Source organism: Laccaria bicolor, genomic scaffold (genome assembly GCF_000143565.1).
Source record: "Laccaria bicolor S238N-H82 LACBIscaffold_3 genomic scaffold, whole genome shotgun sequence".
Taxonomy (NCBI): Eukaryota; Fungi; Basidiomycota; class Agaricomycetes; order Agaricales; family Hydnangiaceae; genus Laccaria; species Laccaria bicolor.
The window spans coordinates 1,463,205-1,481,372 of record NW_001889874.1 but is presented as its reverse complement, the minus strand read 5'-3'; the positions used below and the strand labels follow the sequence as shown (position 1 = coordinate 1,481,372).

The 18,168-nt window shown below is 47.1% G+C and overlaps 8 protein-coding genes across 8 annotated transcripts; 4 read left to right on the top strand and 4 right to left on the bottom strand.

Moving 5' to 3' along the window:
• Positions 1-455: 455 nt before the first annotated feature.
• On the bottom strand, positions 456-945 carry LACBIDRAFT_308780 (uncharacterized protein; the record flags this gene model as incomplete). Its single annotated transcript, XM_001875662.1, has 2 exons — positions 731-945; positions 456-662 (listed from the first exon to the last, which is right to left on the bottom strand). Exons 1-2 carry the CDS (start codon positions 770-772, stop codon positions 456-458), a joined length of 249 nt encoding a protein of 82 aa, XP_001875697.1. The 5' UTR covers positions 773-945.
• A 3,661-nt stretch (positions 946-4,606) lies between these two features.
• Positions 4,607-7,113, top strand: LACBIDRAFT_322690 (uncharacterized protein; the record flags this gene model as incomplete). Its single annotated transcript, XM_001876084.1, has 6 exons — positions 4,607-4,874; positions 4,924-5,179; positions 5,232-5,923; positions 6,235-6,556; positions 7,044-7,077; positions 7,099-7,113. 6 exons carry the CDS (start codon positions 4,607-4,609, stop codon positions 7,111-7,113), a joined length of 1,587 nt encoding a protein of 528 aa, XP_001876119.1.
• A 1,156-nt stretch (positions 7,114-8,269) lies between these two features.
• Positions 8,270-9,755, top strand: LACBIDRAFT_322689 (uncharacterized protein; the record flags this gene model as incomplete). The annotated part of the gene is made up of 4 exons (XM_001876083.1): positions 8,270-8,537; positions 8,589-8,844; positions 8,902-9,599; positions 9,709-9,755. 4 exons carry the CDS (start codon positions 8,270-8,272, stop codon positions 9,753-9,755), a joined length of 1,269 nt encoding a protein of 422 aa, XP_001876118.1.
• Positions 9,756-9,866: 111 nt separating this feature from the next.
• LACBIDRAFT_292439 (uncharacterized protein) lies at positions 9,867-11,840 on the bottom strand (the record flags this gene model as incomplete). The annotated part of the gene is made up of 6 exons (XM_001875661.1): positions 9,867-9,932; positions 9,983-10,070; positions 10,131-10,918; positions 10,974-11,460; positions 11,514-11,544; positions 11,833-11,840. The coding sequence occupies 5 exons, from the start codon at positions 11,838-11,840 to the stop codon at positions 9,987-9,989; spliced, it is 1,398 nt and encodes a 465-aa protein (XP_001875696.1). The 3' UTR covers positions 9,867-9,932; positions 9,983-9,986.
• Positions 11,841-12,103: 263 nt separating this feature from the next.
• On the top strand, positions 12,104-13,559 carry LACBIDRAFT_322687 (uncharacterized protein; the record flags this gene model as incomplete). The annotated part of the gene is made up of 5 exons (XM_001876082.1): positions 12,104-12,196; positions 12,252-12,592; positions 12,647-12,885; positions 12,995-13,189; positions 13,257-13,559. Coding segments are annotated over 5 exons (1,170 nt in total), but the record flags the coding sequence as incomplete, so codon positions are not given.
• A 394-nt stretch (positions 13,560-13,953) lies between these two features.
• On the top strand, positions 13,954-14,127 carry LACBIDRAFT_308776 (uncharacterized protein; the record flags this gene model as incomplete). The annotated part of the gene is made up of 1 exon (XM_001876081.1): positions 13,954-14,127. The coding sequence occupies one exon, from the start codon at positions 13,954-13,956 to the stop codon at positions 14,125-14,127; it is 174 nt and encodes a 57-aa protein (XP_001876116.1).
• Positions 14,128-16,433: 2,306 nt separating this feature from the next.
• On the bottom strand, positions 16,434-16,998 carry LbH1 (hydrophobin; the record flags this gene model as incomplete). Its single annotated transcript, XM_001875660.1, has 4 exons — positions 16,434-16,481; positions 16,546-16,707; positions 16,768-16,845; positions 16,912-16,998. The coding sequence occupies 4 exons, from the start codon at positions 16,996-16,998 to the stop codon at positions 16,434-16,436; spliced, it is 375 nt and encodes a 124-aa protein (XP_001875695.1).
• A 288-nt stretch (positions 16,999-17,286) lies between these two features.
• LACBIDRAFT_308773 (uncharacterized protein) lies at positions 17,287-17,742 on the bottom strand (the record flags this gene model as incomplete). Its single annotated transcript, XM_001875659.1, has 3 exons — positions 17,287-17,463; positions 17,566-17,618; positions 17,676-17,742. 3 exons carry the CDS (start codon positions 17,740-17,742, stop codon positions 17,287-17,289), a joined length of 297 nt encoding a protein of 98 aa, XP_001875694.1.
• Positions 17,743-18,168: the final 426 nt, after the last annotated feature.

Here is an 18,168-nt window from a genome sequence, read left to right as displayed (position 1 = left end):
CATGGAGAGGTTGATGGAATGTGGAACGTGTGATGAGTCCATTACACATGGGCATTGACTTTGCAAGATCAGTCACATCAAAGTAACGCATTGGCGAGGGCAAATGTTTCCCAGTTTGCCCCTTAGCGGGGTGTTGAAATCGACTCAGCAAGCCTAGTCTTCGCATGATCAAGACAAAATAGGGAATAGGATTTCCAGTTGTCTCTGGAGGTGACAGAGGCAAATGGATGAGTAACTACAGTGCAAGGCCTTGTATATATATGTAGACTACGAAATATAAGGGGGTAAATGTGAAATACCCCTATGGAGCCACAGAAACAATCAATGGAAGGAATGTACCTGAAATCCAACTGAAATCTGAAGATGGGGTGCATTGTGCATGCTTGTAAAGCTCCCGAAATTCCAACACACTCCCTCAAGCAAAGCAATGTGCCCAAGAGCAACAAGGGCACTCCCTAAAACTGAGGAGTCTCCGAAAAATGCGAAATATAAAACAAAATGGGAGGCACTCCCTCAAACCAATAAATCTCCTGATCTCCAACATCCAGACGATGGCCCATGCCTAAAAAGGCTCCAACAAGTGAATGTAGTTGATGGGAATGGCAACGAGCAAGGGGGGAAGCAAGTAAAAAAACAAATCCGGGATTGGTGAGCATAGGCGGCTGCAGAAATCAGCTCAAGCAATCAAAACGGGCAGTGGTCAGCATCGTCGACAAGGGTAATCGAATGCACATGGTGCAGTGTCAACATCTGAAATAAAAAACACCTTCATAAATCCTTCAAAACCTATCCAACGCCTCTTATTCCTTCAAAACGTGCCTCCAAGCCTGAGGACTTCAAATGTGCGCCAATCTCAATGGCGGCTTTCCTTCCTCATCCTGTACTGATCCCCAACAGCGGCAAAAGGGTGTGCCAATCTCGATGGCAGCTTTTCTTCTTCATCATGGCGGCTGATCATCGACAGCGCCAAATACTAATAGTGCACCAATCTTGACAGCGGCTTCCTTCTGCAAGTTTAGGGGTGTTGCAGCCCTCTTCTGCAGGTTTCATATCTGTGCAGACATCTTCTGCCTCAGAAACACACGTGAGGACTTTCTTCAGCCTCCAGCACCAAGCGCAAGGACTTAAACAGGGGGGCTCCGAGCGAGCAGCTTTTCTTTGGCGCTTCGAAATCAGTGCATGACTGTCAGAGAGTGACAGCGAGTGACATCAAGTGCCGAGCCTTCAACTGCAGCGAAATGAGAGGATGAGGGAATGTGTTATGACGGCAGCAAGGGAATGAAACCAGAAAGTGACATGACAGGGGTGTATATGAGACTGACCCACCCCAAGAGGACAGGAATCCATTTGTGTTGAAATCGACTCAGCAAGCCTAGTCTTCGCATGATCAAGACAAAATAGGGAATAGGATTTCTGGTTGTCTCTGGAGGTGACAGAGGCAAACAGATGAGTAAATACAGTGCAAGGCCTCGTATATATATGTAGACTACAAAATATAAGGGGGTAAATGTGAAATACCCCTATGGAGCCACAGAAACAATCAATGGAAGGAATGTACCTGAAATCCAACTGAAATCCGAAGATGGGGTGCATTGCGCATGCCCATAAAGCTCCCGAAATTCCAACACGGGGCTTACCGCCATCACACATAGGTCTGTGACACAAACCCAGGTGTATACAAATGTCCAAGCCTGTATCGCCTTCTGCAGTTCATTTTCTACTGTTGAGATAGCTAGGATACATAGACTACATGTATGAGGACTTAACAATGTAGTTTCATAAAAATCAGTCCATTGTGGAAGCAAGAATATTGTCAATTAAATGGATTTGCAAAGTTAATACCCTTGCAAAGTTCCCACCAGTGATAGTATCAGTCCGCATTGGGAAGGTAACCCTTTAGTGTGCATCACTCTCCATTGCCGAATGTAGACATGTGCCACATCTGCCATGGGTCCGTGCGACTTTTTGTATGCTTGCTGTCCATGACGACGTGCAGTGTTATTCCACTGTTCCCAACCTATTTCCTGTAAAAATTTGTCCCCAGGCCAGTATAACAATCCTATATAGTGGTAATACAGAGTCATTAGCATAGGAATAACCCCCTGTAGTGGTAAAATCATCTGTATGAGCATGTATGATCATCACCACCACCCATGGTCAGCTGTAGAGGGACTATTAGACCCAATAAAAGCCTGTGTTATGTATAATAACTTTGCTTGAGAGTGGGGGCACAAGGAGGAGGCTGTGGGATGACTAGAACATATATATTCTGGAGCTGTAATACACCCTAACTCCCTACCTCTACCCACCCACTCAAAGGGTACCTGCACCTATAACAACTTCGTAGAACTACTCTAGTAGATATATAGAAGAGCTATGGGCATGAAGGGGACCATATCCTGATACCTCCCCCAACCATCTGGTTCACTATGAGCCTATCAGGATAAAATAAGTGAAGGTGAATTGGTGGAAAGGTAGGTATACATCCCTTTAACATGTCTATTGGGTTTAAAGGTGAGCACCTTTACTCTATGGTAGTATTTGAAGGGATGTATGAGGAGGTATACCAGGAATTAGTGATCAAGGCATACCTTCATCAATTAATTTTATTTGGATAATATAAAGGGATAGTTGAATGGCCTATAGTCTCCTTATAATAACCTAGACAGGGAAGATTGCCTATAGAGAGGGTGGTGAAATGTTATTGGGGTAGGAGGCAGGTGGGTGTAAAAAGTGCAAAATCAGCCTCCTGTGAGAATAATATTCCAGTTAAATTTAATCTGAGGACATAGATAGGAAGCTAGTAGTAGGATGAGGAGAGTGTCCAAATTTTGGAGAGATTGGGTTATGTGGATGTGAATGGTATCACCAAGCTTTGAGGGAGGTACATCAATAGGAAGCTAGTAGTAGGCTGAGAGGACCATCCAAAATTTGGAAGGATTGACTGGCTGTAGGGCGAACAATCAAATCCAAGAGCAAAATCATCTTCCAGAGATACATAGCCAAATTTTGATCATAAGTGTAACTATTGATGTACCTCCCTCAAAGCTTGTTGATACCATTCACATCCACATATCTCCCCAATCTCTCCAAAATTTGGACACTCTCCTCATCATACTACTAGCTTCCTATCTACATCCTCAGATTAAATTTAACTGGAATATTGTTCTCACAGGAGGCTGATTTCGCACTTTTTACACCTGCAGGCTAAAGTGAGGGGTCTGGGGTCTCCCCAGCCATCACGGCTGGTGCTGCAATGATAAACAATTTTATTTGATACTATGTTGATGGTAAGTAACTACTTGAGTACTACCAACTTACTTACTACTCGACATGAACACAAACATAGTGGTGTGGGAATAATTCAAACTCTGACCATAGGTGCACAGGTTCAAAGTCCATCAAAATGCACCAGACATAATCTTGGCTCCAGATGTGTAGAGAGGTCCAGTCCAGCAGTCTGCGGAGTTTAAAGTCGGAGGCAAAAAAAGCGAACAAAACATGAACACAGGACCTCTCTACTACATCTGGTGCAATTTGGTCAGTAGGGGTAGGCTCATGTGACAATGTCACAGTGGTCACTCTTGCTCACACCATTCCTCCTCCTCCTCAGGCGACAAAATAAGATTACCAACTTAAATGTCCTTTCTGAAATTTACTTTACTGCACTACCTTGATTGTATCTGAATATTTTTGCATTTTTTTCTCTCTTTGAGAGGCATGCTATAGTCAAATGCTGATTACACAACCACATATTTTACTAATAAATTTCTGAGACTGGTGTGGACCTGCCTGATGATGGCTTGGAAACCATGTAGACTATATGTTTTGGCCTTACGTAAGTGAGGATATGCAAGTTCCCTGCTTTGGACTGTAGGGATGTTGCACAAGCAGATAACATATTTTGCCTTATCCAATGCACAAATATGGGTACTGTGAAGTGCAAAATGCTGTCCCTTGTCATTGTTTTGTATATATGATTAGAGAGAATATTGGCTTTTATTTTTACAAGCTGATTTTGAAAGACTGATTTTGTTTTCTGCACCACTGACCTTTCAGAAGGCTTGTATTCTCCTTCAACTATGTTTATTTGCTCACAATGAAGCTAAAGTGTAGAGCTCAGTTATTCTATACTTTATTGGTGATAAAGCATGCTATAAAATTCGGAAATAATTTTGGAGCTGATATGAAAGATGTAGAGATGATTTGGGATGCAGGACTTCTTGAGGATGAGGTGTGTTACAAACCTGTCACAGGGCAGGATCTTGCACGTGAATTTTCTCCCTCCGACTTTAAAGTCCGCTGATGGGATCTTATCTCCCTCCTGAACAGCGCTTGATCCTGCCCTATAACGTCGGGAACGAGACTACACCACACGTTACAGAGCAGGAACTTGCGCGTGAATTTTCTTTGTTTTTTTGCCTCCGACTTTAAAGTCCGCTGATCAGATCTTATCTTCCTCTCTCTGCGAAGCGCTTGGGTGACTTGACCCTACTTGATCCTGCTCTTTAACGTTTAACGGCGGGAACGAGACTAGTCAACTTCGCAATTTGAGCCAACCCTTCCCACAGTCTTTGCCATCGCTTTCTTTACATCGCCGCCAGCGATGGCTCTGGTCCTGCTGTTCCTCTTGCTCAATATCCTGGGGCAATTTGGGTTGGCTGCCCTGGTTAATCAGACCATCGATGATTACTTTGGTGATCCAATTTCTGGCACATTTCCAATCTATTCCCCTGCAAATATGTGGCAGCAGGGCAATGGCTGTACCACATGTCTAGTTCGGCCAGATGTCTCGATACCTTTTGACGGAACATGGCATGATTCCACTTTTCTCATCGGAGGCGCTACACGTTCTGTATCAATCACTTTCACAGGTAAGTTTTTCTTTTTGTCGATATTGTTTTCTTATATCTTAGGATACAGGCTCTGCTGTTTACGCCTTCTTTATCACCGCACCATTAATTCCAGGTGTCGGTAGTTCGCTCATTGAAACCCACCTCAATATTACACTCGACGGGAATCTCAGTGGCAATTTTGATTCTACCCCTAGCGGAAGTAACTACGGTTACAACCAGCTAGTGTATGGGAATGCAAGTTTAAACTACGGAAAACACACGTTGGTGATATCCAGCGGAGGCCCAAGCCGATCTATCTTGGAGTTCGACTATGTTATCTATACGTGAGTTTCCCCGGATTCCAGTGGATATACATTCTAACTTCCGAGACAATAGCACTGACGATGGGACAACCTCATCCCTTACAGCCCCAGTTGGGTCACCAACTGGGATATCGACAAAGTCGTCAAACCCATCCTCTGCTACCTCATCACAGACTACTGTGCTTCCCAACGTGACCTCATCCGCTACTGCAGCTCATCAGCCTGCTCTGATCGGAGCTATCGTAGGGGGCGTTCTTGGCGGAGTCGCCGCCATTGCGCTCGTCATCATCTTCGTATATTTCTGCTTCTACCGTAATCGTGACCGCTCGACCGCCCACGAGGTCGAGGCAACGGATCAGGCCATTCCTGCAGGCCCTCAGACCCCCAGGACTTTGATGGTCACACCCACTATAATAGACCCCTTCATCATCCCACCGAGTCAAGTCTCTTTCTCCGGAACTGCAGAAAAACAACGTCATACTCCAAGCTCTACCCGAACAACGGTTGACCCTCGCCAAGTAGAGCTGAGTAGACGAATGCAGGAGCTTCAGCGAGAAATGGCCTTGCTACAGTCACAAAATTCACCCTCCTCACAGCACCTTCCTTTGAGAACTGAGCAAGGGAATGATTGGAGGTCGAATGTTGAGCTGCTTCGTGCTGAGGTTGAAAGGTTGAGGCTTGTGATGCACTCGTCGCAAGGTTTGACAGATCGGCCCCCACCAGACTACGTTTATAGCTTTAGGGACGAAATAACATCATTGGGGGGTATGTCGTCGTAAGTTATAACAATGGATTATCGCCGGACAATGAAGCGGGTTACTGCAGGCTACATTCATTTACGCTGACTTCGTTTAGACCTGTATTATTTTGTAACCTTCCACATGGGTTACCCGTCGACGCCGTGCAAATGTTGTAACCTCGACTCTGGGGATGAGGGACACTCAAAATCCCTACCTCTGTAGAAAAAAACGGCGCTGGACCAAGAGAACACCAAGCTGGGATATTTGGTTGTATTCAGCATTACTCTACTAAAAGAATGGGGCCAACGGGAAGCTAATCAACTAAAAACTTATCAGCAATTGATGGAAATGTGAATACGACTCCGTCACGCACTCCTCTAGTACATCATGGACGACATGTCCGCACGGAGACGGTTGCAGTCAAGAAGGCCATCGATACTTCCAACCGCGGCGAGGGCGAACTGAGAGGAGAAGCCGAGTTAATTACATTATCGGGAAAATATGTCCCACAGGTATTCCTGAGCGACGCGCTTGGTCTCATCAATTGTGACGGCGTCGACTGCGGACTCGATCTGCTGGGGCGTGAACCTCCTGCCGCTGGTCGCAAGTTGCCTTCCAATGTCCTCAGCAACAGCAGTGGTGCCATCAGGACTGAGAAGTACTTAGTCCAGCCTTGTGCTGGCTCTTGGCCCTCTCGACTTCAACTGAAGTAGCTTGAGAGTAAAGTGGATAAGGTCATCCAAGCTCATCAAGTTCTCCGAGACGAGGTAGATACCCCACAGGCCGGTGTCAGAGTATGATGTGGAGAAAGACGGCGAGGTTGTTCTCGGAGACGATGTGGGAGAGAGTTGACAGAAGATGATCAACGAGTGACCGCAGACTCACTATAAACCCCTTCCTTCTGGACATGTATCATACTTACCTGACTTGCTTATAGCATCTTTCATCTGTAGCGTCAACCTGCTGAAGCATAGATCAAAGTCGCCAGGACCAGCGCCATGCACCTTACGATGATTGCCCGATCGGCGAATTTATTGAGAGCCAATGCAATCTGACCCGGACTGCTTTCCCGTCGCACCCAACGACGAGCACAGCAGTTCACTTTGTTTGCCACCATTTCTTTACAGCTAACTGCATAATCGTAGACCACATCTGAAATTTCACTTTGCGCCTTTGTCTGTGCGTAAACATCTGTTTTAGGCCGTGGCTATGTAAACCATGACGCCCATTTGCGCGCTCTGCCCATTGCTCCACGTTCTAGCACCGTTTCGGTAGTTGCTCCAAACGCCCCAATCCCGGCCCGCACGTCATAAGGGTGGAGCGGTTGGAACTTGCCAACTTGGAAGGGCGTTCTACCTAATATGGTTGTTTGTACAAATAAAGGCGCACAAAGTAAATTTTAGATATGGTCTACGATTATGCAGTTAGCTGTAATGTAGATACTACTCTACATTATGTGAATCTATATCAAGAACTCTTTTAATCGCTCTCTCCATAGTAATTTCGAGGGGGAATGGTGACAAGAGGGTTGCTCAACGTAGAACACGACGACAAGCCCTGGGCCCGTCACATCGTTTGCTGTCGTCGTCAGTTGCCGTGCGATCAACAAAAGTCAACAAATCACGAGAAAGGTCACATCTTGTCACAAGAATTTCATTCAGATTCTTGTCAGATCCTGGTTGCTGAGCGCTGAACGGACTCTAATTGTCTCTTTCACGTTATTTTCGCACTTATTGCCCATCTTAACCAAGGTCCAAATCTTAACCCCTCTCACAGACCAGCAAACCCTAGGCGATCGTAGAGCCGTTTGGACAAGCGCCCCCTCGATATCAACCCCTCCTACAAGTTTTGCAACAACATTACGCAGACGCTACTTGTCCACTACCACTTACCCAGTCGAACTACGTACTTCTACGCGCGAAAGACGGATTCTGATATCATTTTCAGTTATTGCCAATTGGATCGTCCACATGCATGCGGCGGACATGAAGCATTTGTCATCTCATACCCATTATTTCTGGAATCTACATGCATACACTCTGCGATAGAGGTATGTACGCTCATTGGAGTCTGGGTTGGAATTTTTACAGTTAAATGATACGGACAGGAATCGGACTCCGCGCCAGCAATATACATAGATTCCTGAGCTCAACGGCTTGAGTTCTTCCATCACTTCCGCTACATATGTGTACCTAACGACCACATGAATTCCTCCCATCAATTTGATTCCGGGCGATAGGAGTCCCATCGAGCTCTGTACTATACAATCAATCAAAACCTGCCTCTTGTCGTCAACTTTGCAATTTTAGCCAAGCCTTCCCACTCCTTCCCACAAGTCTTTGACATCACTTTCTTTACATCGCTGCCAGCAATGGCTCTGCTCCTGCTTTTCTTGCTGCTCAACATTCTGGGAGAATTTGGGTTGGCCGCACTGGTTAATCGAACCATCGATGATTACTTTGGCGATCCAATTACTGGCACATTTCCAGTCTATTCCCCTGCAGATCTGTGGCAGCAGGGCAATGGTTGTGCCACATGTCTGGTTCGGCCAGATGTCGCGAAAGCTTTTGACGGAACATGGCATGATTCCACTTTTTTCGTCGGGGGTGTTACACATTCTGTATCAGTCACTTTCACAGGTAAGTTTTCCTTTTGTCGAAGATGTTGTTTCCTTATATCTAAGGATACAGGCTCTGCTGTTTACGCCTTCTTTATCACCGCACCAATAATTTCAGGTGTCGATAGCTCGACCATTGAAACCCACCTAAACATTACACTGGACGGGAATCTTGTTGGGAAATTTGATTCTGTTCCTAGCGGAAATGACTACGGTTACAACCAGCTAGTGTACGGCAATGCAGGTTTAAACTACGGAAAACACACGTTAGTAATATCCAGCGGGGGCCCGAGCCGTTCTATCTTGGAGTTCGACAATGTTATCTATACGTGAGTTTTCCCCGGATTCCAGTGGATATACATACATTCTAACTTCTGAGAAAATAGCACTGACGATGGGACAACGTCATCCCTAACAGTTCCAGTTGGGTCACCGACTGGGATATCGACAAAGTCGTCGTCAAACCCATCTTCTGCTACCTCATCACATACCTCATCACAGACTGCTGTACTTACCCCATCCTCCACCGCAACTCATCAGCCTGCTCCGATCGGAGCTATCGTAGGGGGCGTTGTTGGCGGAGTCGCCGCCATTGCGCTCGTCATCATCTTCGTCTATTTCTGCTTCTACCGTAACCGTGCGCGTGATCGCTCGACCGCCCACGAGATCGAGGTAAAGGATCAGGCCATTTTCGCAGGCCCTCAGACTCCCAGGACTTTGCTGGTCACACCCGCTGAAATACACCCCTTCGTCTTCCCCCCGAATCAAGCCTCTTTCAACGGAACTGCAGAAAAACAACAACTGCGTCATCCCTCAAACTCTACCCGAACGATTGACCCTCGTCTAGAGCTGAATAGACGAATTCTGGAGCTTCAGCAAGAAATGGCCTTGCTACAGTCACAAAATTCACCCTCCTCACAGAACCTTTTGGGAACTGAGCAAGCGGATGATTGGAGGTCGAATGTTGAGCTGCTTCGTGATGAGGTTGAAAGGTTGAGGCATGCGATGCACTCGTCGCAAGGTTTGGCAGATCAGCCCCCACCAGGCTATGCTTATAGCCTTGACGAAGTAACATCGTCGGGGGGTATGTCGTCGTAAATGGACTATCGCTGGACAATCAATCGGGTTACTGCAGGCTACATTAATCTACGCTGGTTTCGTTTAGGCCTGCATTATATCAAAATACTTTGTAGCCTTCCATATGACGTATGTTACCCTTAGAAGTGCACAACACTGTTGAGATATCAAAGGTAGCACAGTCCAAATGCAGGGTAACCTCGAAGCCTACAAGGGACACTCAAAAACTCTACCTCTAAAGAAAAAAACGGTGCTGGACCAAGGGAACACCAAGCTGGGATATTTGGTTGTATTCAGCATTACTCTACTAAAAGAATGGAGCCAATGGGAAGCTAATCAACTATAAACGTATCAGCATTTGATGAAAATGTGAGTAGGAACATCACGCACTCCTCTAGTACATCATGGACGACATGTCCGCACGGAGACGGTTGTAGTCAAGAAGGCCATCAATGCTTCCAACCGCGGCGAGGGCGAACTAAGAGGAGAAGCCGAGTCAGTTACATTATCAGGAAAGATATATCCTGGAGATGCCTACATCTTTGTCCCACAGGTATTTCTGAGCGACGCGCTTGATCTCATCAACTGTGACGGCGTCAACTGCAGACTCAATCTGCTGGGGTGTGAACCTCCTGCCGCTGGTCACAAGTTGCCTTCCAATGTCTTCAGCAACAGCAGTGGTGCCATCAAGACTGAGAAGTAGTCCAGCCTTGAGCTGGCTCTTGGACCTCTCGACCTCGACAGAAGTAGGAGCGATGCTCATCCGTGTCCATTCCTTGAGAGTAAAGTGGATAAGGTCATCCAAATTCATCAAGTTCTCCGAGACGAGGTAGATACCCCACAGGCCGGTGTCAGAGTACGATGTGGAGAAGGACATGAACGAGTTGGCGAGGTCGTTCTCGGAGACAATGTGGGAGAGGCGGGAGGAGTTGAGGGAAGATGAGCCAAGGCTGCGGTCCCAGTTGCCGAAGATGGTCTGCATGACCATCATGGGGAAGTAATCGGGCGAGCTCCAGCCGACACCTTCGACCGCCACAGCGATGTTAGCGGTGGGGATCTCGTCGTCTCGGATGCGCACTTCCGACCCAACAAAGGCGGGTTTAGCGTGTGAGAGCCTTCCGAGAGGAATGGGTTTGGGGGAAACTGGGAGAGAAGAGAAGTGCTTCTCGGCGAGCTTGACAAGCGCAGCGTGTTCAACACCCCCAGTACCAACGAGGACCATGCGGTCGGCGGTGTAGTTGGTCTTGATGTAAGATGCAAGGTCATCACGCTTTATTGAGAGAATATTCTCTTTGGGGCCGAGAATGGTGCGGCCAAGAGGTTGGCCTGAAATCATATTGTGAGCTCTCTAAGTTGCAAACGCAGACATCGTGTAACGTACCTTGGAAGGCGACTGCGTGTAGATGGTCGAAAACAACTTCCTCAAGCTGCTTATCAACCTCCTGCTGCTCTCTAAGAATGACATCCCGCTCCCGCTCAATAGCTGAGTTTTCGAGCTTGGAGTTTTGCAAAATATCGCTGATAATGTCGACGGCCACTGGTACATCCTTTCGGAAGCTCTTGGCATAGTAGACGGTCTGTTCCCTCGAAGTGTAAGCATTAAGATGTGCACCAATGTTCTCAACCTCCAATTCGAGAGAATGTTGTGTTCGCCGACTGGTTCCCTTGAATGCCATGTGTTCAAGGAAATGAGCAGTCCCATTCGTCTTGTCTGTCTCCGCCCGTGAGCCTGCATCTATCCACACGCCGACAGTAGCCGTCTGGGCATGAGGGTGTGCCTCCGTCGCGACTGTAAGCCCATTTGAAAGGGTAGAGACCTCGGTGAACGGCCCAGGATTGTGAGCTGTCGCGAAGCCCCGGAGAGAACGCTGTAATGCATCGTTTGTTCACATAAATAGCGACATATGTAGGCTTAACTGACCTGGTTGCGCGCTGCAGTCCTGAGGACACGGCTGAGGACCGTTCTTGAAACCATCGGAGTCCGTCTACAAGTTTTTTTGGAGGAACGAAAACAGGGAACAAGTCGGGAATTCACGGTCACGGATGACTAATAGTAATACTAATAGTAACCGGGTTTTGCCGTTGATAATTTGCCCTGCGTGCCACTGATTTCGATGGTCAACCTTTTCAAGAATTCATGGAATACCCAGCAAATATTTTGGCCTCGATATAAATTACTACAAGTTTTCATCAATATATCGCACTTCCTCAAACTTGATATTCAACGCCACGCACTCGACCTGAACATAATTTTTAAACCGAAAGATAGACTCATCCCGGCGTTTCATTGATAGGGATATGGCGAGCTCTCGGTCCATTCAAGCAGCCAGAACAATATGGCTTTCTGCAGGTCTGCCCGAGAGGTTTCTGTCCCACTTGATTCTCAATGGCGAGGTGACGAGCATCAAGTCCTCTTTCAGAGTAACGTCGGCAGCACAAGCAGCAGTCGGCCTCTCCGCCCTATCTGCAGCCCATTTCCACAGTTGATGAGTTTCGGTATACTGTGGATAGGCAACTTCCACAAGATGAGGTTTGGGACCCGCTTGCGGGCATATATGCAACGAAAGACCATGGATTCGTTCGCATTCATACCAACTTTCCTCAGTAGGTAATTGGTTTCTTACACTTTCGAACATGTTCCGATTTTTTCCCACTCAAGCCACCGACGCGGTATTCTAGATATTTTGAACATTCGAGACACGCCGGAAGTGACTCGTGCCACCGTGGGTGACGCGATAAAGCAGTGGAGCAAAGTCGAATTCGAAACCGCAGCCGCTGAGAAGCAGATGTGCGCAACAGCTTTAAGGTCGTTTAGCGAATGGGATACACATCCTCAGGCGCGAGCTTTGCTTGCAACAGCTCCAGTGACCATCACAAAAATTGGGGAGGCACCGAAGAGACACGTCGTTCCGGGTAATTATTTGCGGCCCCTGGACGGCATTCGAGTGGTAGATCTTAGTAGGGTGCTTGCGGGACCCATTACGGGCAGAACACTGGCAGGTAATCAGCTATTTTAACTCTTTCCATAGCGTGTTTATTGACAGTTCTGCACAGCACACGGTGCGGACGTTCTCCTCATCACCTCACCTAATCTACCGTCCCTCCCGCTTCTTGATGTGAATACCTCTCTGGGCAAGCGCACTACACAACTCGATTTGAACAAGCACGAAGACTACGCAAGGCTTTTGAGGCTAGCCAAAGACACTGACGTCTTCTTACAAGCCTACCGTCCAGGAGGGCTGGCAAAAAAAGGTTTTGGTCCCCATGAACTCGCTACCCTGCGTCCTGGTATTGTTTGCGCCAATCTAACTGCGTGGGGATGGGAAGCCCCTTGGAAGGATCGCCGAGGGGCATGTATTTGCCATTGAAAAAGAAGCCCTGCCGACTGATTGTTTTCTCCAGTTTGATTCCCTTGTCCAAAATGCTACTGGTCTCAATTTCGCTGAAGGTGAAGCATATCAACAATTTTTGAATCTTGACGAAACGAATACCCCTGAAAACCCCCAGCCCCGTCCGCTCCCAGTGCAAGCGCTCGACCACGCAGCAGGGTATCTCCTGGCATTTGGAATTAACGCAACACTTTGTAAAACTATCACGGTGAGCTGCTGATAATACTTCTTTACAAAATGCAGAGACCAGAAGATCTGACCCACGGAGACCATAGGAAGGCGGGTCATACGAAGTACGCGTCTCGCTAGCCAGTATTGGACAATGGCTCCGTTCCTTGGGCCGCCTCGATCCGGTGCAAGGTTTTGGAGAAGGCCAATCCCTTCCTCAGAGGACATTGCCGCTCGACAAGGAAATTGCCGACTTATCAGTCACTTGGAATCAGACTAGTCAAGGCAAAGGTCGGAAAATGACGGCGCTGAAGCATCCTGCTATACTTTCCGTGACACCCGTACGGGATGGGAGTAATGGTGGGGAGGCACCTATGGTGTTGAACTCACACGAGCCAGTATGGCTCTGAATTTGGTTTGTGTCAGGGTTCACTTTTTCTGTTCACAATACTGAAGTGTCGTTGGCCAGATGCCCAAATTGTGTTTTTGGTCATTTCATTTGCATTTCATCATCTGTCGATATGTTTTGATCACGTGATGAATGACTTCGATTCAACTTTTTGGTAGACTCCGACAGACCGTCACAGTTGACTCCCTACACAACGTAAATAAGTACGTATCCATAGCATTTAGTGCTTCAGGCAAAGATATACTGAAGTCGAGAACGCTAACTTTCTCAATCATTCTTTTCTTATTACGTCAAGGGTGTGCACATGGTACATTTCGACAACTCACAAATTTTCTTCACAATTCCAACATCAACTTGAAGTTGGACGTTGGATCTTGTTGCCTACGGTGGCCTTGATGCTCGACGTGTTCGATATTAGGAGGTCTTGCGAAGAGAACAACGACCACCTCGGACAACCCAGCCGCAATTTGGCCTCAATCCAAAAGGACGACTGGGGCGCCTATGGTTCAGGCCACAAATTCCTGTCCAAATTATCGAGAAGTGGAGTCCCATTGAGCTCATACGCGTAAATTGGAGAGGGGCCAGTCCGATTTCGTCGTTTACGTTAACATCAACGTCTCACTTCCTCTCACCTCCAAATGGCTCTTGCGCCGTGATTTTGACTGTGCCTGTAGGCCGTGGGTTCTCATTTACCACTCATGACCTTTCTAATGGCTAAATTATTTTTAGTAGGCTACAACGGCAATCTTGTGTTGAACGGTGATAGACTCTTGGTCTGGCTCGCCCCCCGACTTTTTGTATAACTCTGCCGCATAAGGGGACCTCGGATTCGCCTCTAGTTGAGAAGTGGCCCACCCGGGAGAAGCTGCCAGATTTTACTCAGTATTTCAAGCCAATTTTCCGGAGGGGATATATATACGTGTTGAGCAGTCCCTTAGTGGACCATTATCTCGATGGCCCCTCCATTACGACAGCTCCACATCCCTGATTTTTTCTCCTTCTTCAACTTTCCCAGCAATTTGAATCCTCATGAGGACGACATACGCGCGGAATCGGAAGAATGGGTTTTCAGCCTCTGTGCCTTCACCGAAAGTCAAAGGAGCCAGCTCCTCGCATCGGATATTCCACGTTTTGCGTCCCGAACGTATCCTTATGCATCATACGAGAAATTCAGGATTTGTTGCGATTACTCCCTTCTCGTGTTTGCCATAGATGAGATCACAGATGACGAAGACCTGAAGCAAGGGCCCGTCACCTGCACATTGGTCGGTGCCATGGGAGGCGATGCCCCTCCGTCTTTGCGAAACAACCTGATTGAAGAGTACGTTGGACTTAATAATCTAATCTTCAAGGAATCTATGTTGGACTAAATTGTCTTTTTGCTCTATCCAGCTATCGATCCCGACTTTCCGAATTGGTGGGACCAACTCTCTGGAGAAGGATGTTGAATGACTGGGATACTGCCTATCTTTGCTTTCAGCGAGAACTTCAAATTCGCGAATCCAAGGAAATTTTATCAATCGAGGAGTATACCTCTCTTCGCCGTGAAACAATTGGGGCACGTCTTGCTTTCAGTCACGTTGAATACGCACTTGGAATCGAGCTTCTTGACGAGGTCTACGAAAACACGGTCTTCATCGAGATATATCTAGCCGCGGTGGACATGATCTGGTTGTCGAATGTTGGATTGTTTCCCTCATTATTACTTCATCACATCAAATTAACATCCTTTTGCAGGATGTGTGCTCTTACGAAAAGGAGTTTGTGAAGGGTCATGGGGCGTGCAATTTCCTTAGTATTATCATGCACGAACATTCGGTCGACATTCAAGGCGCAGTCGATTACAGCGGCGTGAAGTTTCGTGAGATTTTTGATCGCTTTATGGCTGGAAAGGCACACTTACCGTCATGGGGGGAACCACTTGATTCTGATATTGCGGCATTTGTAGATGCGCTGGGTATCTGGGTGGTTGGATATTTGCACTGGACCTTTGAAACTCCGAGATATTTTGGTCCCTGGTATGAGGAGGTGAAGCGTACTTGCGTCGTGCGAATTGGAAACCTTGAAAATAAGAAGAGCTGGTGCAAGAGTTGTACGTCCATTCTCACTTGTTAACGTTGCTTGCTAACGGCAATCAAGTTCAATTCGTTATTGGTGCATCGATTATATCCGTTTTTATTATTGGCTGCGCTCTCGCCACATATCATGCTAATCCTTAGTGTTTTGGAACGATGCGTTGTTTTGTCGATCCTTTCTGAAGTTTTAGTGAAGATATTTTTCTTTTCATGGCTCAAGCTCTTGCTCCCACAGACAGTCCACGAGTCGGACGACATGCAGGGTACAAGAAAATCTATACACCGCTGCATGCATAACACGACATTTTCGTTGCAGTCGTATATGGACCCCTAAAGGACACTTTCAAAATCGAACCTTTTCCAATTGAATTTGCCCCATTCCATAATTTGCTGACCTGCACCGCGCACCTTCTTATGCTTACTCTTACAATCAGCAACTTGACATTCCTGTAGAATGTTGTCATTGTAAGAATCGAAATGCATCAAAATACATTGTCGAAGGCCGGGCAGGAACCTGATCAATGGGATTCACATTCCCCCAACGCGCCAAGCACGAAAGAGTGGTGGACAAGACTCATCGAATGCACATGATGAAGTCTGCGCACGATGCCATGGGACGCAGAATAACTAATTTATGCAGCGGCTGACCTGCGTTCAAGTTCTTAGCTGCGCGTGACATCAGACTCAATCATGACCGTGCAAGTCATATATTTCAAACACATCTATCGACACCGGCGTCGATGTTCAGGCCAACATTGTTACAAAACATTTCAAGAAGCATGCTGCGCACTCCGACGCGCTTAGACACCAAGAGTAACGGGGGTGCAGCCGATGACAACGAGTCCAGACTAAAAAGTTCATGCAAATAAAAGAAATTAATGAATAGACAGAGAAGCGACGGAGCACACTCACGAAGTTGTTATTCTGGCAGCAAACGGGCTGAGCGGTGCACATGCCACCTGTGCCGATACCGAGGAAGTTGATGGAGGTGCAGCCAGACCCAAGGAGCGCAGTGACGGGGTCAACGACAATGCCAAGGAGAGCGAGGAGGGGGGCAATGATGCTTCCGCTTGCCTACCCGACAAGAGTGGATCGTCAGCATCTTTTTTACAGAGGAAAAGGAAATTTACTCACAGCCTGAGTATTATTGCAGCACCAGAGAGCCCCGGTGTTGCACTGGCTTGCGGGAGGAGGGGTTGGAACTGGCGCGTACTGGAGACAAACGGTGAGGACAAGTCAGCTCGGCGTGTGGGTCGCCACTCAAGTATAATAACGCACGGTGGTGACGGTAACGGTCTGAGTAGCAGACACGGCAGCGCCAGAAGCTAGAAGGACGAGAGCGGTAGAGAGACCAGAGAACTTCATACTTGTTGAATGTGAGGGATCGATTGGCTTGTGGGCTGTTCGAATGAGGAGACTGAGGCGACTCTGGAGAGACTTTATACCTCCAGACCAAGGTCAGTGCACACTCACATGGTGAAACTCAGGGACTCACTCTACGCATGAAATGGTCATTGGAACATCGATACTTAATTGATTCCCATCGGTCCTTGGAACCCGCAATGATTCCAGAGTGTAGACTTGTCAATCATTGGCCAAAATAGGAATATTTTGAGGAAAAAATAACACTGAAGCTCGAGAAAACCGATTGGCTCATCTGTCCGAGTCTCGGTAGATCCAAGCGTGCGAAACGAAGAAAGGAGCGCGTGCGCTAGTGAACTTGAAGCACTGATATGTAGTAATGAAAAGTGTCAAGCCTTTGCTGTATGAAGCTAATGTTCTTTTCTCGTGAGGGGACAATCCCAGGTTTGCCAGATCTCGGAGCAAAAGCTATGACAATGGAAGTCCGATCAAGAGCCGCAAGGATCATTCTTGGAATTGTTTGTAGACCGTCAACGATTGAACTGCTCAAGCAAATTCAACGGTACCCACTAAAGGTCCGATCATGAATGTTTTTCCACCGTTAAAAAGAGAAGATGTTGAACCTGATCTCGAATTTTCAACATGTATGAATCCTGAGTTCAATGCGGTTTACTACTTACTTGTGATCTCTCCGACCCTATACCAGGGATATGTGAAAGACAGCGTGGCAAAAGCAACATGCATCATCAGGCGGAAATTCTTTGAACCACACTGATTGCGAACCATGTTTTCTGCCTGAGATGATTGATTTTACAATCCAAGAGGCTGACAATGCGGTCCGACACAAGACACTCCAAGCCAAGGCCATGCAGAGCTTGTCAGAAATGCCATATTAAGCGGCAACTGATCCATAGGGACTCGAGTCGGAACGGTTGGGATACTTCAAGTGCAATACCACGGGTGCCGCATGAGAATCCGTTCCTCATTTCAGTAAGCCAGCTGGGGGTATAGTGACAGCTGCACAAACGTGGTCGATGGGGGTAAACAATTATTGTCTCATGCGAAGAAGCCTTTGCTTCTTAGGATGCCCTGAGCTGATCCACACCAGAAGGTCGATACACATTAAGATAACTGTGCCTTGGGGTATAGCCATAGTGGGCACTTCCCAGATTG